Below are 24,602 nucleotides of genomic sequence, written 5' to 3' on the forward strand. Positions count from 1 at the left end.
GCCCCACTGACCAAGGGGCATGTTTCCCAGAAGGGCAAGCACAAGGTGTCTGCGGAGAGAAGCAGAAGAATGGGCCTTCTCCGGTGTCCTTACAACAGCTGGAACAAGAGTGGGAGCTGATCGTTAAGATGCAGAATCACGGATCCTGAGGCATGGCAGACTAAGTGCACGGAGCACTGTACCTTTGATGCAGCACAAAAAGCAGCTCTGAAGGGAAGGATCCCTCTGAAAGCCACTGTCAAAGAAAAGGAGAGTCTTTGGGAGGCAGCAAGGAAGCAAATGTACATGAAAGAGTTGCTAATAATTTTGGAACTGAGCTCATCCAAATGACAGCAGTGTAATACTGTTTCAGCAGCCCCTAGAATGACTAGCAGAGCTTTACTATCACACACGACTGACACAGGCTTCTGTTTCCTTACCAAACCTTTTATATCCTCAGTCTTTTGAAGCCTCCACAGAGCCAGCTCAGGCGTGTTAACTATTCCATAGGGGGAATATAATTCCATATATATTTGTGCTCACTGTATCTCTAGACACAAAGCTTGAATAGGTATGAAAAGATCTGTCCTTGAGCACAGTACTAAGCTGTAACCAAAGCTGAAGAATCTCTTCATCTTTTGACAACCTCCACACACTGAACCACCAGCCATCACAAGCACTTGTGCAGCACTGCGGCGGAGCCAGCATGAAGTCACACAACACCATGGCTTCAGTTTGCAAGGGACTGTTTCTGCCTCCTGCTCCATAGACACATAGACTGAAACCAAGAGTGGATACTCCAGGACTCATTGCCACCCCGGCTTTGAGGAGACTTTCCAGGAAGGGACTGGTCTGAGGACACCCTGAGAGCCCAGAGAGAAGGGCTGGGCCACAGCAAAGGACCTGCTCTATCCCCCATGGTTCAGGACAGCCTGAGGAGAGCCCCAGTGCTGCTGCCCTGAGGGCAGAGTGTGAACATGGCCAGGCGAGAGCAGCAAAGAGCCTTTGCCCTCAGGACGGGCCAGGCTCTGCCCTGAGCCGCTTCCGCAAATGCACCCTCAAATTTTCTTAATATCAGTCTTACAGCAAAAAGTGGTGAAGGGTTTCCGTTGAAAGCAAGAGCTCAGGCACTTCCTCCAGCAGCATCACTGTGATGCAGGAGAGCTCACAAGACAGACACTTCTGAACAGGACACGTTGGGCAGCCCCCAGCAATGCCCCTTCCCTGGGCTTGAGGACAGCCATGGAGCTGAGAGCCCTCCTCCTGCTGCTGCTCTGCTTCCCAGGTAAGGAAGGGCTGGGCATGCCTCAAGCTTCCCATGAACCTAAGCGGGGGACACCCTTCCCCACCTCCCGCTGCCTGGGGAGCTCCCCACTGGAATCCAGCACTGGCTGGACTTTGAGCTGAGCAACTCCCAGCAGGGATGGGAAGGGAAGGGGCTGCCCCAATTCCCACTATTGTTCCATTTAGGCTTGAAGGTCCAACACTTCCAGCGCCTGCAAGTCTGTGGTTTTAAATCAGTGACACTGGATTTTAAATCACAGTGGTGGTCCCAGCTCAAATCTCAGCACTGCCCACCAGAAATCAACCTTCTGGTCTCCAAGCAGGTGAATTTAGCCAGGAGCAATTTTGGTTTTCAGAGTTCCTCCAGCCCCTAGTAGCCATGGGGGAAGGTTGCAGGCAGTTTCCCCAGGTTTTTTGGGAGGCAGAATGCACCTTCCCTCTCCCTCACCACATCCGATATTTACAGGTTTTCAGGCTCAAATACATAGCACTGAGGAGACACGCTCAGAAGGCAGCAGCCTGTACATCCGGTGTCCTTACACAGCACAGACTACCCACCAGCAGCAGAAAGCCTGGTGCCGCCTCAGAAACGGACAATGTGAGCCCTTAGTGGAGACAAAAGGATACTCACACACAAACTGGGCCACAAAGGGGAGAGTCGCATTAAAAGACAACCCCACAGAGAGAACTGTGTCTGTCACCATGACTGAACTCCAGGCAGAGGACTCGGGCACGTACTTCTGTGCTTACTACTACTACAGGTATCATCCACTAAGGACGATCTCACTGTCTGTTTTCAAGGGTGAGTACCTTTTTCCCCACACAAAATCAAGCCATGTCAGAAAACAACATCATTCCTTCCTGTCATCCCCACAGCTGAGCAGCTTCCCTGGACCCCCACATTCCCCTCTCTAGCCCCAGCCTTGCTCGCTGCCTTCCCCACTCAAGCAGGCAAGAGTGTGAGGAAGCCCCACAGACCCTGCAAGCTCTCCGCTCTCTTGTCCTCCCTTCCTCACCCCCTCCTGGAGGGACAGCTGTCCTTGAGGGAGTTGTGCCAGGGCAGAGTTTGTCCCAGGCACCCACTGCTAATGGCTGTGACCACCTCTGCTGTTTCACAGAGCTGAACAAGTGGGAGTTGGACAGCGTCTCTGTGCAGTGCCTGCCCAGCACCTTGCACTACAGCGCGGGGACAAAAGTTTGGTGTCGAAGACAAGATGAGACTTTGTGTAGTTTCGTGGCGAACACAGACTACCCTTCAACGCAGCCTAACAGCAAAGCTCTGGAAGACCGAACATTGATCCAGGATGACACCCAGAAAAGGACTGTCACAATCACCATGCAGAAGCTGCAGGCTGAGGACTCCGGCATGTACTGGTGTGCACTCTACAGAAGCTCTCGTCTCACCTGGCTCATGGAGGTCAGGCTCTCTGTGTCCAAGAGTGAGTACCTACTGGCAGCCAGGCGTGGATGTCTGCAGATTTCAGCCCCAGTTCCCCTGTTTGTTCTCCCTCCCATCCTGTGCCACAGCATCGGAGCCCAGCGCTGCCGCCACACAGCTCACACCCATTGCTCTGTCTCTCTGGCAGACACGCTGGCAGCTGCCCCTCGGGCCTGTGGAACCAAGGCCCAGGCCTGGCCCTTCATGCTCTGTCTACTCCCAGCAGAGACTCAGGGGAGGTTCCCAGGAGCTCCCACAAATGGTGCCACTCTTCACAAGTGCTTCCCACAGGGCCGATCCAGCGGCTCCAGAAGCAGCTTCTCCAGCTCAGCACCAAGCTTGCCCGTGCTGGGCACTGCTGGAGACCAATCCCACTGCCAGGTGTTGCTCTTGATCTGGCCCCACAACTGCCATCCCTCCCCAGTCCTTGCCTCCCAGGCCCTATGGGCTGAGTGCTCATGAGCGTGCGGTCCCTGGGGGAACCAGAGGAAGGGGGCACCCGTATGTGACTCACCTCTGCACGCGTAATGTGGGTCCAGGCCCCTTCTGCTCCTCATGTCTGGAGACAGAAGATCTAGGGAGCATTCAGCCCACAGCAGTATTCCAGTGATGGTATTGTGCCTGCTTTGGGGGTCTCACCAAACATGCTGGGTGTTTTCCAGGGACCAAACAATACACAGCCAAAGAGTCAGGCGATGTCTCTGTCCAGTGTCCATACAGTGCCCCAGACTACAGGGCTGTGAGCAAAGCCTGGTGCAAAGAGGGAGTAAGGAAATCATGTACAGTGCTGGTCACCACCAACAACTTGGAGTACCAGAGGACACCTCAGCAAGGCAGAGTCAGGATCCAGGATGACACGAAGCAGGGGATTGTCACTGTCACCATGGAGAGACTGCAGGCGCAGGACGCCGGTGTGTACTGGTGTGCACTTTATGAACACGCTCATCTCTTCCGAATGCTGGAGGTCACACTTAACGTTTCTGAGGGTGAGTACTGACCTGTAGGGAAACACGGTTGGTTGTAGATTCCAAACTCACTTTCCTACCCTTTCCCTCTGGGCTCTGCACTGCCCAGCTCACACCACCTCCCACGTTACATCTGCACGTCTGCTTGCCCAAGCCCTATGTCACGGTACCTTCTCATACCAGCCCTGCTATGGAACAGCAGCAGGAATCAGAACTGGAGCAAACATGTGTGCCATGTTGCTTCACTTCCACCTGAGAGCAGCTTCAGTTATCCTCACAGAGGTGTTTCTGTCACTCATTGTCATGATACCAGTTCTGCGCCTTTATAGCAACTTGTCCCTTGGCTTTCAAAGACTATTAAGACTTTCACATTTGGTTGCCAAGGGGACAACCTGTAGACCCATATTTTAAAGACTTCTGTCTGCTAGATTTTATTTCAGCATGATGTTTTAACAGTATGTGCTAACACTTAAGCACCTGATTGTGGCAGGCCATGTTGCAGCCTGCCTTTCAGGCATGTGGTGGAGCAGCACTACAGGGATATGGCAATCCAGAAGATGAGAGGGGATGCCATCATTCTCTAGGTGAAAATCCTACCAGGATTCCTAGGACTGAGTGCAGTCTCTGAGCGAACAGGCTCCTGCAGGCACAATCTCCCTGGGCAGGGAAGAGGCCTGGAAGCAGCTCTTACACATTGGTCTTGCACAGCCAGTGCTCTTTGCTTAGCTCTCACAAGCCTGTCTGCTTAAGCAGAGTTGTTAAGTTCATCATCATTGCTACCTCCAGATCTTGCCCATAGAGCAGATGTGCTTGCACTGAGAGCATGTCCAAGCGCCATGCACAGGGCTCCTGCTGTGCTCCTGCCCCTCCCTCCCATATTCTGATCTTTCTGGTCCTATCCCTGCTGCCAGAATGTGTCCTGATGACGCAAGTTACAGGCCAGGCAGTTTCCCTATGCAGGGAGTTGCAGTGGGAATGCATTTATACCCATGGTAGGAGTGGCAGGGAAGTTTAGCTGGTGAATGCAAAGCAACCCAGTAGTGGTAATTCTTCTCTTCATGTTGTGATTGCAGTATTGGCTGGAACAACCTTGCCAGGTGCTGCAGGCACAAGTCAAGCCACGCCTCCTGCCAACAGCCCAGCCCCGAGGTAAGGCCTACAGAAAGTCTCTGAGCTTGACCACATACAGGAGTTACCAGTCTCCTCCCCAGTACGTGTGTCTGCCTGGGGCAGGCAGCCTCTGGGCATCCTGCTCCCAGAGGAATTACACACCACAGTCCTTACCAAAGATGGCACCTCCTCTTCCAGCTCCTGCCCAGAGTATAATTACAAAGGAAGAAGTAGACTGGTAAAATCAAGAGACAGCTTTCTGGAACGTAGATGCCCGTTTACCTTTTTATCCTGTCTTAGGGCTGTGCTTTTTGTAGCCATAGAAACCCCCAGATTCTGCCCCTAAGCCTTTCTGTCTCAACTTTGCTTACTCCTGGCCATGAATATTTAACAATGAAATAGTCCTTGGCTGCTGTTTTATCTTTCCATTTACCAGGCTGTTAAATAGAAAGGATTTTCTTCCCATTTGGACACCTGCTGTCATCAACACTACAGCAACACCTAAGAGTACAACCATACATCAGCTCAGGTGCAGCTAAACACAGGGGGGAAAGGCAGTACCTACTCCAGTGAGCTGGTACTGTGCTCTGAGCTTTGAACAGTGCCTTGTTTTTAAAGCCTGGAGAATAGTTTAGGAAAAGCTTAGAAGGCACAACCACAGAGAAACCAAGAGAGCATTGCTGCAGGAGAACCAGGCCCTCCTTTCAAGTGCATAAAACCTTGGGCATAAAAGCTGTTCCTGTCCCTTTTGTGGTCACAGCTTGATAACGGGCTGCAACAGCATCACGCTGTGCTACTGTCTAACACTGGTAACTCCTTTCCTCTCCTGGCTTCAGCTCAAATGGGAACACCTTCGTCCTGCTGTCTGGGGTCCTGAGCATCCTGTTCCTCCTGGCACTCATCAGCTTGGTAACACTGTATGTCAGGCGCTGCAAGCAGCTGAACAAAACAGGTATGTGGAGTCTGGTAATGCCTTGCGTTCTAATCTGGACTAAGCAGGGCCTTTCCTGTCTCTCTTCCACTCCGGGCGAGCTTATTCCCAACTCACAGTGCCCTGGAGAAGATAAGGCAGCTGCTGCCTGGAAAGCCTCAAGGCAGGCTCTTTGCTGTGAGCTCCTCTGACAATAAGATAAACCCATGTTCCTCCAGACTCTGCACATGACACTTCCTAACACGACAGAGGAGAAGTAAAGTGGGAGCAATGTTGTAGATGGGTCCCACAGGCACCCCCATTGCTTCTATCTCTAGGCAATTCCATAGCCTTCCCCCAAACTCCTGAAGCAGAGGCAATGCCCAGGCATTTCATGGACTTCTCTATGTCTAAAATCTCTGATTTTAGCTCATTCCAAAGGGAACAGAGAAGAGGGCACCTATGAGAAACCAGGGGACACAGCACAGGTAAGGAAAACAACAGATCTTCCCTGTGGTACCAAATCCCTAACCAATGGTCTGTGACAACAGCTGAATCATGCTAACAAGTGTTTTCCCTTTCTTTCCATAGCCTGACAGCTATGGAAGACTGGAAAGTCCTAGGGACAACAGCAAAGACCTAAAATATGTTACCCTGAACTTTAAATCCCAGCTCAGCCCTGAGGATCCTCTCTACTGTAATGTTGAACTAAGTGAGGCTCACAGGAAACGCAAGGATGAAAACGTGGAATATGCTATCATTGCATTCAAGCAGTTATCAATGAATGACAAGGGATGAAGCACAGAATCCCAAAACAATCCAGAAATGGGAGAAAAGTACTGGAATACAAAGTGGGAACAGGGAGTAGAAGGTGTGTGGATGGACACTGGGGGAGGATCTAAGGTTTTGCTGCCATGTCTATGTTGCCTATGTGTTTTAAGACCACCCTCCTATTAGGAGAAGAGACTGACCCCCCCTTTGCTACAACCTCCTTTCAGGGAGTTGCAGAGAGCGAGAAGGTCACCCCTGAGCCCCCTTTCTGCAGCTGAACACCCCCAGTTCCCTCAGCTGCTCCTCACAGACGGGTTCTGCAGAGCTTTCACCACAGAAAACGAGCTCTTGGGGCTTTTGTGCAGCTTCATGGGAGAGCTCCCTTTGGAAAGTGATGCCATTACTTCGCTCTCGCTGCTGGAAACACTCCAGATGACACATCTGCTGCCTTGATTTAGCAGTCATGTGGCGAGCAATGTGCAATGAGTCTGCTGGGCCTCAGCTCCATTTCTCCAGAAGACCAGAAACTCTGGCACTTGATTTAGCTGCACCCAGCTCTGCAGGAGCCCGAATCCACTCCTCCTCACAAGCCAGTCACATCCAAAAGGCTTCTCTTGCTGTGGCTGCAGCACGGAAGCTGATGTATTTCTTGAGATTTTCAGAGTTGAAATATTTAACTTGAAATGACAGCAAGAAAAAGAAAATGGTTCTGGAAATAGTTCCTTCAGCCCTAGATTCCCTAAACTATTTGCTATTCATGCAGTCGGTTACACTGGGTTGAACAGTGGAAAAGTAAGAGTGGAAAACAACTGGGTGGAAGAGAGACACTTTCAGGAAGACAGTTGCTTCTGATCCAAGAGAACCCAAAATTGTGCTCACTGGAGCAGGAATGTACAAAACCTGCAAGCAGCCAGCCCCAGGGAGACTGCACACTGAGGTACCATTTCCTTAAGCTGTAATTAGAGGAAAGAAAAAGAAGGCACTTCTGAATGGAAAGAACTGTGGGTTTATCTGCCTGTGAAGCAGATAAGCACACACGTTACCAAGGGTTGACTTGTACTTTCATTTACTCCAAGTAAATAAGTTCAAGAAAGAAAGCCCAGCACCATCCACAGCCTACCAGCCTGCTGCCATCACAGGAGGCTCCAACTGCCATCCAGCTGGCTCCGAGTCAGTGCCCCCATGCCATGATCTGTGCTTTGTGCTCCATACAAAATAAAGATGCCTGGTTTGCTCATGTAAAGCACCTCACAGCTTCACCCAACACCGTGTTCTTGTCTTCTTGTCTTTGGTTAGGTGTCAAATAGGAATGCTTCATGTGCAGGCTCTTCTAAACCTTCTTTCTCCTGAAAATAACCCACAAGGTGATGTCCTTGCCCTCCTCTCAGCCTTGTGATGCTGACTGAGCTACCTGCAGAGTCTCCCTGAGAGCCACCCCTTTCCCTTTTGCCTTTGCAGGAATTCACTCCATGCAAAGCCTGCTCTGGTGTACAGGCTCCAGGGCTGTGCTGGGCGGGGCCCCCAGCACCATGTTTTCAGGCCATCACATGCTGCTCTCTTTCAGGCTGTCTAGACTAAACTGTGGTTGTGCATAGGCAGTGCTGATGCCTGAATTTGCAGCCCACGCGAGAAAATGTCCATCCCTGGTGAATTGCTCAATGTGCAGGACAAAAAAGATGCCAAGTTCCTGTGTTCATTCCTTCCGGCAGAGCAAGGAGGGGGCAAAGCAAGCTGCTCTTGGGCAAGAGCCCTTTTCACTTTTCTCCAGACTCCTCTCCTGTCTCCTGTGCTCAGCTGACATGGAGAAGCTCGTGCACCTCATCTTCTTGGTCTTCTTGCCAGGTAAGAAAGCATACATGGCCTTGGGTTTCAGTTAACAGGTAGGGTGAAGGATTGGTGCAAAGCTTGGTCTAGGGTACCTTTGGTAGGGTAAAGACTCTTCCTGCCTGCCTGAGCACAGCAAGGTCCAGGGCAATGCACGCAGAGGGACCCTGGAGCACTGCAATGTGTTCTACATCCTATTCTTCCTCCCCACTTATACTGCAGGGATGCCAGAGTCCTTCCTAAGAGTTTGTGCTTTTCCATTCATTTACCAAAGGGTGATCCAAGTGCTCAGCTTTTCCCACAGGGATCCTTTTGAGTCAGACAGGAAGCACTGCTGACAGAAGTCCTGGGTGAAACCGCAAAATCCTGGTAATTTCCATTTGTAGGGCTTGGAATATAAATTGCAGCAGGCAGGTTTGAGAGGGGGCAAAGACAGCTCAGTGAAGGGGACTTGGGCACTTGACCATGTTCAGCTTGGGAAGCAATGTTCATCTGAAAGAGAAACGAGGCACAGGACCCAGCTGGCAGCCCTCTCCCTCCAGCCACACTTTGGAGATCCCAGGTACTTACAGCAATGCACAGAAAGGCATTGGTGAAAGGTTCAGGCTTTGGGGGTGCAGAAACCTGCCTCAAAAATCTGAATGAGTTTGGGAAAGAAGTGCCCTATCTTTTTTTCAGTAGCACACAAGAAGGGAACACAAATAGTAAGTGATGTGTCAGCAGAATTGGTTGAAAAGAGGAAGACACAAAGTGTTCCACAGGGGCATCAGCAAGTTTATAAATGCCATGATTTGGATTGAGATTTTTTTGCAGTGCTGTTTCTGTTTAAAACAAAGCCAAAGCCCCAAACCCTGGGGCCACTGCCGGAACTGGAGGGGCAGAATTGAAGGTGAAGAGGGGTAACAAGGGATAGGAGAGGGAGTTAAAGTGCTTTGAGGGATTGCACAGGACAGGACTGGACATGTGGGGTTAAACCTCAGCTGGAATAACCGAGGAAGGCAACAGATTAGGATAAAGACTTGAGTGTGTTGGAGAGCACTAATTCGTATTTTTGCCTTCTAGTGAAGCTGAAAGATCTTCAGATTTGTTTAGCTTACAATTCACTTAGAATGGTTAAAATGATTTTAAGAAGTGTTACTAAAGGCTCAGCCAGCACAAAGTCCTGCTTTTTAATTTCTTTCTGTGTTATCATTACTTCTGTTTCACAGAAGGCACCAGCATCTGAATTTCTTCACTAGAAATACAGAGATTTCCACTGCACTTCTCTCTGGAAATATGAATAGCTCAGACTGCCCCCTCTGCCTCTGCCAACCATCAATGGAGATTAGGAATAAGGAGCTAAGAGCAAATAAAAAGCCACGCAGCCACAGACCAGTCGTCAACATGATAAAAATCAGCAGGATATTAAAAGATAGGGTGAAAAAAAATTGCTAAACCCCTAGATTTAGAAATTAGGAATTGGATTAAGAAATAACCTCCTAAGGAGTTAGCTGGGCATGGGTTTGGAGGTGTCACAGTGATTTTAGTATTTCCAGGGCTGTGTAAAGAGCCTTAAAATGGGGATAAACTTCATGGGCCTTTACTGCAAAGGAGCTTTTCTGCAGCAGGGCGTATTCCAGAGCCAACTCTGCATCTGTTAACATGTGTGGAAGTGCTCAAGGCCAAATCCTGAAGCAAGCTGCCTTGCTGCAGGTGGACATGGCAAAACAGGGATGTCACAGCCCAATGAGAGGCACACACAAACAGCTTGGCAACATCGGTTTAGGAGCTGCCTTGTAAAAAGCTTTTAAAAAGCAAGACAACTTGTGTGGTGCCAACTCAGTCTACCTGAATGCCCAGCTTCCTGCTCCTCCTTCTCTCCTAGCAGCCTGTGCAGCAGAGAACATCACGGTGGTGTATGGAATGGAAGGGGACACCATTTCTGTCAACTGCACCTATAACCCCTGGCAGCAGCGATGGAGAGAAAAGAGTTGGTGCAAGGAGATCCATGAGACCAAGTGCCAACACGTGGTGAGTGCCCGACGCTTCTGGCTGCCTTTCCTAAAGAACAGGAACGGTACCACCTCTATCAGCGACAACGTCCGTGAAGGGGTCCTGACAGTCACCATAAAAGGACTCAAGAAGGAGGATGCTGGGTTGTACCAGTGCAAAAGTGACTACCTGGGGGAAACAAACAGCTTAAGGAAGGTGCAAGTGGAAGTGCTGACAGGTATGTCCTGAGGCTCTGAGTTCACAGGTTCTGCAGATGTCAAGGCCTCACTTCAGTAAACATTTGTGTCTTACTCTAAGAAGGAACTGTGTTTCATTGCCTCTTTTTAGTTCCTGATTTACAGTAACATGGCCTCATTTCTACAGGACATCCCTTTTACGTGTCATCCCTTTGTTGCTACCCAGATTAACCTTTTAGAAGCTAGCCCAGTGGCTACTCTCCCCTTGGTTACCTGTGCCTTGCAGGGGCACTGGTGTTGGTGACACCAATGAGTATAACCCACAAACATCTGCAGACTAAACTGCTGTTTCTGTCATCAGCTGTCCTGGAGACCCAAATGCCAGAGGAGCCCAGGGTTGTACAGAGCATCTCCAGGTAAGCCATAGCACTCTTCATGCTGTGACCTCTGATATTCCTAGGACTAAGGCAGATTAGCATTGGCAACCCTATTAGAAATTGAGAGGAACAGCACCACAAGCATAGTTTCTACCTGTTCCTAATCCATGACAATTCCTAGAGCTGCTATGTGGTTTCTAAGGTTTTTATCCTAATTTAGAAAATGCAGTGCTCAAGTGTCAAAGCAAAACAAATCCTGCAGACCATAATTTTATCTGTATGTGAGATAACCTGTTACCTGTATGTGAGATAACCAGGCTCTGTTGTGCACAGGCAGGGACTGCTTGTTGCACACATTACCATCTTCACATTTGTACTATGAGTTTCTTTAAGGCTGTCTTTCAAAGGCTGAACCATCCCCTTCATTGTTGTATTTGTGGTTCCCCATAGCATCCCTCCTGAAGCTGATTTCACTGTCTTCTATATCCTTGCTGGATTACTGGTTTCTAAGTTCGTGGTGGCTGTGCTGATCTTTATCATTGGCAACAGCAGGAAGAGCAGAGAAACCGAGTGGACGGACCCAAGGCTGAGTGAGCAGCAGGTCCTCCCTTTCGCTGGTGATGGAATCAGCCCCTCCTGGGAGAGCACTGCTTAGAGCCACACCAAAGGGAGGTCACAGGGAAATGACCATCAAATATTTGCAGGCAAAGCTTTGCCACCTGCTGTAAGAAAAGCATCGCCTACTAAACATAGGCACCGCTGAACCTGTCGCTCTGGAGAGGGAATGTCACCATCTGCCACCTCTTCTTCGTAGCGATGACCAACTTTTCTCCGCACAATTGAACTGAAAAGATGCTGCCAGGAGTACCCTAACCTAAAGGAAGAGAATGGGATCGAGGGCTGGGGGAAAAGAGGAACATGAAATCCTTCTGTCAAGAGATCCAACACAGGCTTATCTGTGTGCAGAGATGCTTCCCCAGGCACATGGAAGGGGGGCAGCTCTGTTCAGTTTTCACCCAGCTCATTGCCAGGCCAGAAAAAAATGCTCTGTACAGATGGTAAATGTACATGCTTTGTTAGAAATAAAACTACAGATACACCAGTGACAAACCGAGAAGTTTAGGTAACACATCTCAACCACAACGTGTTGAGCAACTCACACGCATCCTCATAATGTAAAAATGGAAAGACATGGTTCTGTCTTCAGATCTTCAAGAAACTTTTCCTGATTCATGGAAATAAGTGATACAGAACTGATCCAGGTTTCCCATTTGATCTCTAGTGATCCCCCTCCTCAGACTGGGGCTGGTTATTTCCTTGTCTTCAGCTTTTTTCAAGGTGTCCTACATGTCTCCACAAAACACTCAAATGCTTCCCCCAAAAGCATGAAACACAACCAGAACTAGATGGTTTCTATTGAACGCTAAGAGTATAATTTGTCTAAAGATCAGCTTTTTAACTGAGATTCCACTCTCTAAAGCCTTTGGCAATGCAGTGCTCTGCTGTCCTCTCCAGCCGCCGCCAGCAGCAGCACCACCAGGCAGAGTTATTCCAGATACTCACCCCCAATATCATTTCACCAGGGTCTGAACTGAGACCCACCAACTTTGAGTCATTTCAGAGCACTGCCAGGTGACAGGTCCTGTCTTTCCAAGGTGATGAAAACTAACTCCCAGAAACTGCCCTGGACAGTGTGGATCCTTGGTGAACAGTCACTGTAGAAAGGTGCAAGCGACTGCGGAACAGAATGAGTGGAATGGGAAGTCTCTCTGCAGCCCTGAGCCTGGTTCCTTATTTCTCAAAACACAAAGTTCTCTTTGCAAGCACAGAATGAACTGGCTCTCTGTATTTCTCCCTGTATTTTTTCTACCCCCTTAAGGGGATGTTTACTAACACATGATCATTGCTCATCACTCCCCAAAGTGAAGTTGCATTTAGCTCTCCCAGGAAGACCCCAAACCCAAGGGCATTCACATTCTTTTCTCTGCACTGCTTGCAAAGCTAAATAAAATCAAACTGATTACCTGACTTAGTGTGGATCCATGAGGAAGAGCTGCAGTACACCAGGTCACAGCACATCACCCAAAGAAGAGGTGAAACTTAATGTGCTGGTGTGTTTATGCTGTGTAGAAATGCTCTGAGCCAGCTGGGCAGCTTGGCATATCCACCTCCACTTAGCACCATGCAGAAACAGGAGCTCAGATCCCAAACCAGATGATGGTTGTGCTCTGGCTAAACTCATTTCCAGAGGGTAAATTAGCCCATCCACAGCCACACACCACTGCAGCTGTACTAACAAAGCCTGGCTTCAGTATTCCCACATGGTAACTGTGGTGCCCTGGGATCAGGGCAGGACTCCCAAGAGAGAATTCTGGCACATATCTCTATGGGTGATGTGAAGAATATTCTGCTGCAAATACAGGTAGAGGTTTCACTTGAGGGTGAGCTACAAGGTCAACAGTGCACCGGGTGGGAGACAGCTAAAATACATCAAGAGTGATGTGTCACTTCCATTTTTGCTTTACAGCAGAAGATGGTGTACCTAGACATAAAGATCCCACGAGAGGTTATCAAGGACAGAGTAAAACTCTATTATATAGTTCAACACAGAACCACAATATGTACCTGTATGTATCTAGAGGCAGAAGTGGCCAGGAAATTATTTTTTGCCATATGAGATAAAAAAGTCTCAAAGGAAATAAAAAGAAAATAATGTTTTATGGATTGCCATCAAAACCAATGAATACAATTTTGTAGGATTGTATTAATCAAAACCAAATGGGTTTGGGACAGCAATATTTCAAGTTGATGAGAACTAAAAACCAGCTTTTGCACAAATGTTTCCATTCAGTTAAAAGTGTTTTCCAGTCACAGAAACCTTTCACACAGAAAAGCTTTGATAACTCATATAGAAGACCTGTATAAGGCATAAGAAATCAGCTAAGGGGTCCCAGGGAACCTGAGAGCAGTCCTGGAGCGTGACAGCCCCTGCCCAGGAAGAGCAGCAGGAATCCAGATTTCCCATTTGCCACCCCAGCTTCATCTCCAGTGATCACCCTCCTGGGGCTGCTTATTTCCTTGTCCTCTGCAAGTTCGCTTTGTGCTGGTGTTAGCTCTGCTCCTTTGTTGCATGAGATTGGACACACCATGGGGATAAAACTCCACGTTCTGGAACTGAAAACAGGTCCAGCTCAGCAAAGCAGCCCAAAGCCTTGGGCTTAGTCACAGAATTTTGCTGAACTCACCAATTGGTAACCAGCTGCTGAGGTTGGATGTGTCTCAGGTGTGAGGCAGAACATGGCTGAAATGTTGAGGCACATGGATCCACAAACTTTCCCTGACAAAACCACCTGCAATTTCTAATGGTACAGCATCCCAGTTCAGCTTTTGGTAAGCAAATCTAGTGGGAAGCTGGGGTGTATCTCTTTTTCCAAATTACTCTATTTTTAAACAACAGGCAACTATAAACCCAAATACAGGAAACTACTTCTCTCTGGTAGCAACTGATACAGTGCCAGTCACTAGAGCCCTTGAAATACACTTGGCATGTTTTAGTAAACAAGGGTCCTGTGGAAAAGCATTTGTCTACTTTATAGTATAAACTGTCTTCAGTTTGAACATAGGGGTGTAGAATTTACACCCAAAGTTAGTTATTTTGACAAAGAAATAACTTTGTATTTCCTTGCCTTTGGTGCTTGTTAATAATACCACACCCATGCTGCAATATGAACCCGTAATAAATTACACACACACTGATCAAACTCCTCAATCCTGTTATCACGGTGCTATCTGCAAACATTCATTAGGGATTATGGATAAATCCCAAAAGTCATCTGACTGAGATTTTCATCTGAATTCTGTGAGCTGGAGCCTGAGGGTGCCAAATGTGATACAAAAATGGGTTTAATGTTTTGGTATTAAGATCCCAAGAAGACTCCAACCTCGGTACTGGGTGGCATGGGAGGAAAGGCAGAGAATACACCCATGAATCATACAAACTCCACTCTGCCTGCCTGTGAGTGCTTGTACAATTCTGAAGAGGGAAGAGGGTAGGGAAGAAGGAAATTCTGTTGACTGGTTTGGTGTGGCTACATGACAGGAAGCTTTCTGCCGTTAATAACAGCTAAAGAAACATATTTCTGGCTTCCTAAACAGGCTTGCACAAGTGCATCCCTCACTTCCTGTGCCAGCTTCCCATTTTCTGTGCTTGCATGCTGTTATTTTTAATTTTTCTGAGCTTAACCCACAACAGCTGCATTAATCAACTCTTAAAATTAAATGACTGACACCCTTGTGCTTTGGGTCATTTTTGAGCTGTCAGAAGTGTTGGTGTGGGGACCATACCATTAAGGTCTGACATGATGCACAACAGCAGAGACCAACAGTTAATGTAAGAGGCTGCAGCACACAAATCCTTATTTATCCTACTTGTCTCTTTGAAAGCACCTGAACCTTTGCCTGTGTAGACCTTCATCAGGATGCAATGGCATACACAGTGACAGGGCTGGAGGCCTCAGATCCTAAACTAATAGAAGATAAATAACCAACTTAATAGAGAGGCTCACTGGTGTACACGTCTTTCTGCCTAAAAAGCTGACGATGATCTGCTATCATATGATAAATTCGAGGGTGTTTCTAAGGACAGTTTATGTCCATGGATGTTGTCAATCCCCGTCACAAGCTATCAAAATGTATCTGCCTGATTTAAAATAAAGACACAAGAAACATTCTCAAATCTTTCTGAATCTGTAACATCTTACAGATATTTTCCTTCTGAGCAAATGATGGAGACTTCCTCGTAACCTGAACTGCCTATAATGACGGAAGAATTATCTTAAGACCCAATTTAAATGGGCATCTTTGGTAGCTAAGTTTGGAAAGCACCAGCAGCTCACCCAATCCACTTCTGTTCAGCTGTGGAACCACATTCAGGAATGGTCTAACAGGTACGAGCAGCCTCTGGACATTTGAGATATGACAAACCTGGCTGTGTCTTCAGATAAGCCTGTCAGAGACAGCTGGTTAGAGACCTAGTTCTGGTTTGGCTGTTGAATAATGGTATAAACATGTACCTGACTAATGTCTCACACGTCCTCCCAGCTTCTCCCTCATTTGATGGCAACAGGAAGACAAGTTGTAGCACTCAAGGAACAGGCTGTATCAGATGGACAGGGCACAGGATGTAAGAGGACAGGAGGTTCTGCTAGGACTGAGGATATTAGTCAATACCTTCTGTTCCGGTGCCTCCAGAGGTCTCTTCTGACCTTCTAGTTAAAACTCACTCCAAATCTAAAATAGCTGCTGAAATAGTTATTTGTTTCTTGTCTCACTTCAGAAGCAGTAAACACTAACAGCACTGTTTTAATCTCCAATAGGGAGTACACAAATACAGGACTGATGGTTGGGCACCTTCCTCCGGTACTTGCTGTTAACTGCTAAGAGCACTGCCCTAAGTGCACTGTAAGAACATAACAATCGTGTAATAAATCATACTCCCTGGGTTCTGAGTGGAGAGGCAAAGCCTTCTCCTACCCCTTGGCAGCCCTTCCTCAGACACAACCCACCCCACAGCCGCCATCTTGAGGCACTGCCTTCCTCAGGCTATGAGGAAGAGTGCTCTTCACCAGCCAATCAGAGGTGCCCCAGAGCAACCCCCAGCCAATGAGCACCCTCAGCCTGGCCCCAAGGGCGGGCACAACAGTGCCTCAGGCAGCAAGATGGCGGATGGGAACAGAGCAGAGGAACACCAAGATGTCTGGTGCCCACAGCCTTCCCTCAGGGAGGGTGGGAGAGCTCACCGGCTGCTGGCTGCTCCTCAGCAGTGCCTGCCCTGCCCCGTGTCACTGCTGCCACTTGGCTCAAGAGGTCTGAAAAAGAAGCAAAGCTTGTTCTTGGCTTATAAACTTTTATTAGCTGGATAGTGTACACAGTACTTACAATTGCATCTATTAAAGACTGAAATACACTTGAAAAAATGCATTATATAAAAAAAATTAGAAACTTTTAACTATATACAAACTTTGCCTCACGTTTCATTAATTTCAGTACCCCCCTACACCCATTCACAAAGAAGAGATTCTTCTCGCCCCCTTTAACATGCAAGGCCTTAAAGCCGCACGGCATCGCTTGGGGACCGGTTTCCAAACCCCATTCTTCACGCTCCCATTACACTGGTTTTTGATCATTTCGCCACTCCAGTGCTCTCTGGGTCAATCAACCACAATTCTTCCCGAGCCTCTTCGTTCATCCTCTCTTTTATGCACTCCTAAAGGGGAGGTTTTGCTCAAATGTAGCCAATCCACAATGAATTCCCATTTAATTACCAGAGAGGTTTGAACTTGATGATGTCTCCAATTTAACCCATTTACCCAGGAAAAGCAAGCAGTTTTGGTAACATGGTGTTGACCGATAACTCCAATCTCACCAAGCAAACACTACTTTTAGAAGTGATACATATAACCCAAAGCAAAGGAAAAACAGGACAGTAGCACTCAGGCTTTCACATCACTATTGAAAGTATTAACAATAAGACTTCCTATATAACACAAATCCAGAGGTCTTAATACACATTCTACAACAACGGGTCAGAAAACCTATGTAGAAGAGCTTATTGGGAAAAACATTGTAGCTGCTTTGAAGTTTACAAGTTCTTTAAGAAAAGAAATGATTATTCATTAAAAAAAATACCTGTCAGAGCAATAATCTTGCTTCCCTGACTTCCAACTTTCAGAAGGAGTTCTCCAGGACGGAGATCAGCTGTGACCTGAAGAGCAGAAACGTTATGGAGAGGCTGTCTTACTCTAGCACAGAAATAAGCCTCCAGCACATGAATACTCCACTGACCAACTGTACAGATGTGCTTAAAAAATATTTACAATAATGCTGCAAATTCAAATAAAGCAGATTTTTTTTTTGTTATTCCTTCACTAAGAGAGCTACATATTTCCTGAAATGGGTGAGGATTTCATAGTCGCCAACTGAAAACCAGAAGCACCGTGCTCAAATTGGGCAAGTATTTTAAGGCAGAAGCAACCAACAGCACCAAAGATGCCATTAATGCAATGGAGGTAAACAAATGCCTTTTAAACCATTAGGAGAAAACCCTAAGGTAAGATTCGTGAGCAGAGCGTTAGGTAACTCATCTCATTTAAGACAAAATCAGCAGCTTTATTTGCATGTCAAGAACTGGCCACCACCTCCCATAGCTGCAGGTGTCACCTGTGTGCCCAAGCTTCCTTCTCAGCCTCAGTTCACCACGTCAGCAGTGGTAAGGGCAGGAACACGGCACTAAAGCTTCAGGAAAATGAACTGAACTCCACTTAGAAAATCCAGCTGCCTGCTCTAAATGCCAGATCTGCATTTCTTTGTTCCTGCACTGGCTATGTACCTCCACGGGTGGCTGACCTAAACGCTGTCATCCTTAGCATCTCGACATGCTCTTCCTCCAAGATTGCCTGTTGGCAGTGTAGAACGTAGCGTTTCTCCACATTTCTGCTCCCTCCTTGCATTCTTTCCCACCTTCTCACACTCTTAGGTCCAGAATTTCTCTTTCTTTTTTATCCAAAGTAAATAGAATTTCCAAGGCTCTTTTTGTGTCCTCTCAGTCTTCTACAACTTGCTGATTTGTCCTCCATTTTGTACTTAAGTCATAAGCTTTAAGTGAATGTGAAAAACAGAGGGGACAAGAAATAATATGGGTTGTGTTCTTCAAGTTGCATTTACTTGAAAACAGAGTTCACTGAATTTAAACCAGTCTCACCCATCCTTGGCTGCTTTCCTCAAACCCATACTGGCTGCTGCACCTTTACCTATTCAGGTCATCACTATCTCCTCAGTGACAATGCCTGGCAATACTGCCAATCCCATGCTTAACTCCTGGCAGTTTTGTGTTTGAACTACAGACCACAAGAACTGGAAGAGATGGGACTGCAGAACGCAGGCGATACACAGAGCATCTCAGAACTCACATAGAGTCTTATCATCACTTAGAACATGATGGGAGGAGACAGAAAGATGCCAAGTATCACCAGTTAAAATGCTTATGAACCACAGCTTCCATTGCCAAATTTCAAATCAGTAAGAATGGAGCAAGCTTAAAATCCATAATGAGCTGTGGAATTCAAGATATGTTTTGTCAGGACACTCAGGAAGAAGCCAGCGACTGGTCATGAAAAAAAATCCATTCTTTTAAATGTAAGTACTCCTCTTTAAGTGCCGCTTTGTTTTTTCTTTAAAGAGGGCAGTCTATCAAAAGCCTGAAAGGTTCATCAATATCTGCCTTCCTGTGTTTAACAGCTCCTCAGTTACACCAGGATGAGCTGAGTTAGGTCACCCGACGCTTCTGCTGCCATAAAATCCCTCACTCCTTGTAGAATGAGAGATTTGTAGAACTGATTTAGAACAGACATCAAGAAACACCACCACAAAGATGGTCAAGTGCTATCACTCAGAGATTGCAGATTTTATGTCTTTTGGAGGAACTATGCTTTGGATGGGCAGGCTAGAAGGAACCCTTTGGAAGAGACTCACTTAGAAGTTTTAAACCTTTCTATACTAGCACCCACTTCTCTTCCAAAGCAACAACTACTGGCAATAAACATACCAAAAACCACCCAGAGACTGCTGTTACCAATTAAATCCTTACCCCTGCATCACCCTCTCCCATCTTACTTCCTGGAACGGATACACAATATATCAAGTCCTGCAGTGATCTTGCAATATTTCTATCATGGTGATTAGATGGCTGAACTCTTCCCAGAGAAGAGTTTGCTTTTTACATATTTTACAAGGTGGAACTTAAAAGAATCCCCCTTCAGTTTCTGCCAGTTCAGAAGTGCAGATGCAACAACAGGAAACAGTCCAGCCGACAGTGAAGTCCAAAGGTGTAAGGAGTGGATGTAAATAACAAGTTTCTGCAGGAAAATAAAGTAGTTTTGTGTGGTGTAGCCACATTGGTGCTGGTTGCTAGAAGCTGGATGAAGTCTCTGTACAGAAGGGCCTTAACTCCAAGAAGTCTTTGTTTGCCCTGCTTCAGCATGCCAGAGTTACTGCTGATCACCGAGTCAGCAGCACACTCTCACCTATGGCCAATCTTAATGCAAGAGATGTTTAAAAGAAGGAAACAAAGGCATGAGCACTAGTCAGCCTCTGAAATCCCTGTGCTGGATCAGAAGAGTATACCAAGAAAGTCGGTAAGTTTGAGTGGTTTTTTCTGTTGAGTGAACTGCAGTTAAAATCTCAACCCACATACTGACAACGTGGTGCTTGTTCTGTAGAAAACGATGGGCTGTGATATGGTGAATGTCCCATTGAAAGACTCGCTTGATACACTGGAAAGAGAGGAGAGACTTGCAGAGGGGACGGGAATCCTACTCAGTTATGTTTTTCCTTTAAGCAGCAGTTAGGACACTCTGATCATCTGTGTCATTGCTTCTTCATTGGTCTGAGTTGGATCCTACAGATACAAAATACATACCAGGTTGTAACATCAATATTTTCCTGTAACAGCAGAGAGAAGCATGCACAACTATCAAGAGGAGATATTCCTGACGCTCCTTGATCTCTGAACATGTCATGTTTTTCCTGGGTTTTACAGGCCAATGTAAGAGAATGGGGTATATAAATCTTAGTAGTTCCTGCTAATGTTTTGTTTCTGGTGATAGAGAAGACCTAGTACTGGTTGAGTACCTGGGAAGGATTCTGCTTCAGAAAAATGAATCTCCTCCTAAAGCCACAGCACTGCTTTGAAGCACTAATCAACAACAGAATTGGCTAATTCCACTCTAATGTGTCCCTTCCTTTAGAAAACCTGTCATGCACTTTTTATGTCAATCAACATGCAGCTAGGAATCAGATATTCACATTTTCTAATTTTCCAGCAGGTGCAGATAAGGTGTCTCTACCTTTAATTCATGTCCTAAAAACATACTTCTGGTATGCAACCAGACTGCAAAGACTGTATTTCTTAGGACAAATACAGCCTTCTCTGATTGTACAACACAGTGAATACATTTCTAGCAATATTACTGTAAGTTAACTACTCGAGGCAAATAGACACTTGCTCTCTGCAAGAGACAGTTATTTCTTTACACTGCCTGAAAGAGAATAAGGTCAGCAGCCTAGCCCAAAAAAGAGCAAACAGAACAGTACAAAGACACTTCCAAAGCGTATTCTAAAGAAGAGAAAGTGGCACTTGTTCAAAGAACAGACAAAACGCCACCTACCTGCATATGAGGGCTGTCTTTTTCCTTCGGTGAGAAGAAGCGTCCACCTTCTCCCCGCTTCCTGGCCATGGCATGACGATGCCGAGATTCATGCAAGTATTTCTGCGACAGGATGAAGCGGGCAATGAGACCAGCCCACTATCTCTAGTTCAGCACTCAGAGTAGGGGAAATTCCTGACTGCTAGGAAAGCCTACCCAGTCCCCATCCTTTCCCCAAAGATGAAGTGTTAACAGTAAATGCCCATTTGCAATGCAGCTTCAGTCATGTTCAGCAATCAAAAGCATGCACAGGAAGCACTACTGCCACCAAGTGACTTAAAATTACTCTGATGTAGCTTATGAAGACACAAAAAATAAAGATAATAACTGAAGATCACTAAGATTCTAGCCCTCGTTTTCCAGCACAAGTGGTTTTCTGTGCCCTTCCCATAGAGCAACCCTATATTAGATTGTAGTTATATTCTCACCCTTCTTTCTTTGGGAATTTTTCCCTCTGCTTCAAGCTTAGCACGTGCCTGCCTCCTCTTCAGGATCCGGTGATACTGCTTGGCGTTTACATAGAGGGGCTCCTCTTCCAGCATTTCTGCCCCAGGCAAAGGTATTCTCTGGATAGCTGGTACAGAGCCAGCTCCAGGTACCATCTGTACAGAGAATGTGGGTTAAGTGCTTGTAGCTGAGAACATAAAGTGAATGCAAAAAAAGTAACTTAAAAAAGAAAACCCATGAACGTTAAAATGGAAAGTGTTTGGGTTTGGTTTAGATAATGCACCTACTTAAATTAAAAGGAGTAATAAAGTTGTTCTTAAACTGTAGAACAAATTTAAAGAAATCAATTATTCATAAGTCATGCTTAAGGATTGTATTTTCTTTTAATAATGGTAAAATTTTAATACAATGTACAATTTATGACCATGCTACTGCTTCTTGTGCAATTAAGCATACAGGACATGCTCACTGCTTCCCTTTCTCTTTGGTTATCACTTCTTTAATTTATATGGTAATTTCTGAAGGATTACTCATAGAGCTGCTGACATCTAGTGGGGACAAAGAACAGAATCCAAGTTAAAAGGCTACAAAGAAGCTACATTTCAAAGGAGCTGGCAGAAAAAGCCCTCTTAGGAATCAGAAAAACAAATACTAAGGAATCCTCAAAAAAAGCAAGAGCCGATTCAGGTTTTTTAAGCCTTATTTATCACTTAACAACTTATTTTGAATTTCAGTTTCTAGATTTCTGAACTCAATCTGCTGTGGGGGAAAGAAAGCACAGAATATACAGGTTGCAATAGGACACAGGCCACTGAAACTCGAAACTTGTTTAAATCCTAAATGAATGCTACTGAGAAGACTGACGATATTAAGGTGACGTTAATCTCAGACAACAGTTTGGGTACAGGTATCCTGAAACCTCAAACCTTTAAAAGTATCAATGGAAAGTTCAATACATACCATCACCATTCCACCTGAATTGACAACATTTCCAGCAACTGGCAGCGTTACTGTGACAGTCCCTTGTCCACTACTGGTTGTGTTGGTGTTGGCTCCCGTTTGGACAATTTGTGCTCCAGCCAAACTGGCTGCTGGAATGGTGATCATGCCTGTAACAGGGACTGTCACTTTTAAGAAAAGAAAAGACAAACCAACAAAAGCAAAACAAACCAAAAACACGCACACAAAAAGAAGGGAACACCATTAGTCCCGCTTCTGCTTTTTACTCATTCATCCTTCCACAGCATGCAAAAAGATCCAGAAAAGCATTGCAAAAGTTATTAACTAAATTCCATCACCTGGTCCTCACACTTCCTATCTTTTGCATTTGTATTTGCTCAGTAATCCCAGTGGCAGGTGAAAGATGTGTGTACTCCAAGGTGTAAAAGCAAACACGTTTCTATTCTGTTAGAAAACAGCCCTTGCCAAAGAGAAGAACCTTGTTTGCACTCAGAGCATCCCCAGCACTGCAACTCAGTGTTTTCTTTGACAGTAATTACAAGGCAATAAACACCTATGGCAGAGATATTGAGAAGTCCTGACTCTCTTCACACCAGAACTCATACCTTGTTGGAGAATGGTTCCATCAGCATTAACTGGCTGATAGACTATGGTCTGGCCTTCAGCTGCTTGTGCTACCTGTTGTCCTTGAACTGCTATTTGTTGCTGGGTCTAAACAAAACAAATAACACAATAACTTTACAAATTGCTCGCTTTTCAACTTTTATAATTCCTGAATCAATACATGGTGCTTAAGGTGTTTCACGCATCTATTTCTTTTGCTTTATTACCAGCAGCAAGAAATAGGATGGAGCACAAACCCACTGAACTGCAGATAAAACACCTCAAGCACATATAACATACTTTTTCTAACAGTGCCATATTTAATATTGAAAGAAACAAGTTCTACATTTCCTGTCTTACTATGAGTATGTTAAGAGAAGACCCATTAATTCTGGTCCTAAACAGAAGAACCAGCAGAAACCCCAGGCATGACTGGACTACGTCACAAATGGCGCAAGTATGACATTAGTGATACTTCATGTTGTCAAGTTGCAACAAATAGACAAAACCGACCATGAACCAATAAAGTACAGAAACACAATGGAAAAAACATGCAATCTATTTATTCTGCCCCAGAGTTATGTATGGAAACACTACAAAAACATGAAATTTATTCTCAAGTTCTCCTCAATATTAATAATGCCTTTCCCCCTTTTTTCTTTTTGCCAAGTTTCTCTTCCTATTCCTCTCAAGAAAACCCTTTCATGCTGGTGCAGTTACCTGTGTCTGGCCAGCAGTAACTGCAGTCTGTGGCTGCTGTATAATGATCTGCTGGGTCTGGCCCTGCTGCCCCTGTACCTGCACAGCCTGCCCACCTTGAATCTGAATCTGACCTGGCTGGACCAACTGAATCTGTGGAAGAAAGAGTCAGAAAGGAACATTAACTATGCCTCTTATTTCTCCCTCCTTGGCCTCAGCATTACCAAATCATCTCTGAGGATGATTTACTGTTGCAAAGAAAAAGAAACCACTGATTCTTCTCTTTTTTCCATTTTCAAATGAAGAGTTTTACTTTATTCCTCCCTGTGACACAGCAGTCACAACCATGCAGAATAGAGGAAACATAATATGCTGGTGTCATTTTACCCCAGCAGTTCTCTGCTGCTCACACAATACAACGGTCAAAAGAAATAAGTTATTTACATGAAACCAGGAATAATAATAGTCAGGTGAAAGAGGACTAAGATTTAAGAAATCTGCAGTGTTAATTATCCAGCATACAGAAATACTCCTGGATACAGATGAAAGTTGCCTTCAGCTTTGCAGAGAAGTCTTTCCAGCAACGTGGAACATTTCTTACTTTAAAAAAGAGGAACTGGAATGTGGGTTGAAGCTGATGCTTCAGTTACAGATTTTCCTCCACCAAGCAGACTGTAAAGAACCTTACACAAAATATATTGGTTTTCAACAAAAGGGATTTTAAATAAACACTAAATAAACCTTCCAAAACACCGAGACATCAGATGCCTTCCTGGACTGTGCTCAACTTGATTCCTAAATCCCA

At 45.9% G+C, this 24,602-nt stretch overlaps 3 protein-coding genes across 22 annotated transcripts in view; 2 read left to right on the forward strand and 1 right to left on the reverse strand.

The window, feature by feature from the left end:
* Nucleotides 1–1,142: 1,142 nt before the first annotated feature.
* LOC308229047 (polymeric immunoglobulin receptor-like) lies at nucleotides 1,143–7,713 on the forward strand. Its single transcript, XM_080632809.1, has 8 exons — nucleotides 1,143–1,264; nucleotides 1,730–2,065; nucleotides 2,382–2,702; nucleotides 3,364–3,687; nucleotides 4,740–4,815; nucleotides 5,613–5,728; nucleotides 6,116–6,174; nucleotides 6,278–7,713. The coding sequence occupies exons 1-8, from the start codon at nucleotides 1,222–1,224 to the stop codon at nucleotides 6,482–6,484; spliced, it is 1,482 nt and encodes a 493-aa protein (XP_080488935.1). The 5' UTR covers nucleotides 1,143–1,221; the 3' UTR covers nucleotides 6,485–7,713.
* Nucleotides 3,620–24,602, reverse strand: part of NFYA (nuclear transcription factor Y subunit alpha) — a 28,578-nt gene continuing 7,595 nt past the window's right edge. For 5 of the 19 annotated variants that reach the window (XR_013958335.1, XR_013958336.1, XR_013958337.1 and 2 more), the window contains 10 exons: nucleotides 23,819–23,950; nucleotides 23,101–23,206; nucleotides 22,496–22,662; nucleotides 21,517–21,690; nucleotides 21,050–21,151; nucleotides 17,514–17,589; nucleotides 16,625–16,693; nucleotides 15,899–16,035; nucleotides 14,072–14,185; nucleotides 13,565–14,000 (listed from right to left, as the gene is read on the reverse strand). Coding sequence is in view for 9 of the 19 variants with exons in the window: in XM_080632816.1 (XP_080488942.1) it covers nucleotides 13,936–14,000; nucleotides 16,625–16,693; nucleotides 17,514–17,589; nucleotides 21,050–21,151; nucleotides 21,517–21,690; nucleotides 22,496–22,662; nucleotides 23,101–23,206; nucleotides 23,819–23,950 (891 nt within the window). In the remaining 10 variants the exon portion in view is untranslated. Of the gene's footprint in view, nucleotides 3,700–13,564; nucleotides 14,001–14,071; nucleotides 14,186–15,898; nucleotides 16,036–16,624; nucleotides 16,694–16,723; nucleotides 20,281–21,049; nucleotides 21,152–21,516; nucleotides 21,691–22,495; nucleotides 22,663–23,100; nucleotides 23,207–23,818; nucleotides 23,951–24,602 lie in introns of those variants that run through there. The other 14 variants (XM_080632813.1, XM_080632812.1, XM_080632811.1 and 11 more) reach the window with 10 other exon arrangements.
* On the forward strand, nucleotides 8,058–12,681 carry LOC308229159 (triggering receptor expressed on myeloid cells 2-like). 2 transcript variants are annotated; one of them, XM_080633009.1, is made up of 4 exons: nucleotides 8,242–8,299; nucleotides 10,146–10,490; nucleotides 10,811–10,865; nucleotides 11,277–12,681. In XM_080633009.1, exons 1-4 carry the CDS (start codon nucleotides 8,257–8,259, stop codon nucleotides 11,479–11,481), a joined length of 648 nt encoding a protein of 215 aa, XP_080489135.1. In that variant the 5' UTR covers nucleotides 8,242–8,256; the 3' UTR covers nucleotides 11,482–12,681. The 2 variants fall into 2 exon arrangements, with proteins under 2 accessions (XP_080489136.1, XP_080489135.1); XM_080633010.1 differs by lacking the exon at nucleotides 11,277–12,681 and having other exon boundaries at nucleotides 8,058–8,299; nucleotides 10,149–10,490; nucleotides 10,676–10,836.

This window comes from Psittacula echo (assembly GCF_963264785.1).
Source record: "Psittacula echo genome assembly, chromosome: 22".
NCBI lineage: Eukaryota > Metazoa > Chordata > Aves > Psittaciformes > Psittacidae > Psittacula > Psittacula echo.

What these genes read in the sequence shown, in the direction of transcription:
- LOC308229047 (XM_080632809.1), top strand. Translation starts at nt 1,222, where the DNA reads ATGGAGCTGAGAGCCCTCCTCCTGCTGCTGCTCTGCTTCCCAG. An exon ending in GCTGCTGCTCTGCTTCCCAG is followed by an intron (nt 1,265 to 1,729) that starts GTAAGGAAGGGC and finishes CGATATTTACAG; the next exon opens with GTTTTCAGGCTCAAATACAT. An exon ending in CACACTTAACGTTTCTGAGG is followed by an intron (nt 3,688 to 4,739) that starts GTGAGTACTGAC and finishes TTGTGATTGCAG; the next exon opens with TATTGGCTGGAACAACCTTG.
- LOC308229159 (XM_080633009.1), top strand. Translation starts at nt 8,257, where the DNA reads ATGGAGAAGCTCGTGCACCTCATCTTCTTGGTCTTCTTGCCAG. An exon ending in GCAAGTGGAAGTGCTGACAG is followed by an intron (nt 10,491 to 10,810) that starts GTATGTCCTGAG and finishes TTCTGTCATCAG; the next exon opens with CTGTCCTGGAGACCCAAATG. An exon ending in GTTGTACAGAGCATCTCCAG is followed by an intron (nt 10,866 to 11,276) that starts GTAAGCCATAGC and finishes GGTTCCCCATAG; the next exon opens with CATCCCTCCTGAAGCTGATT.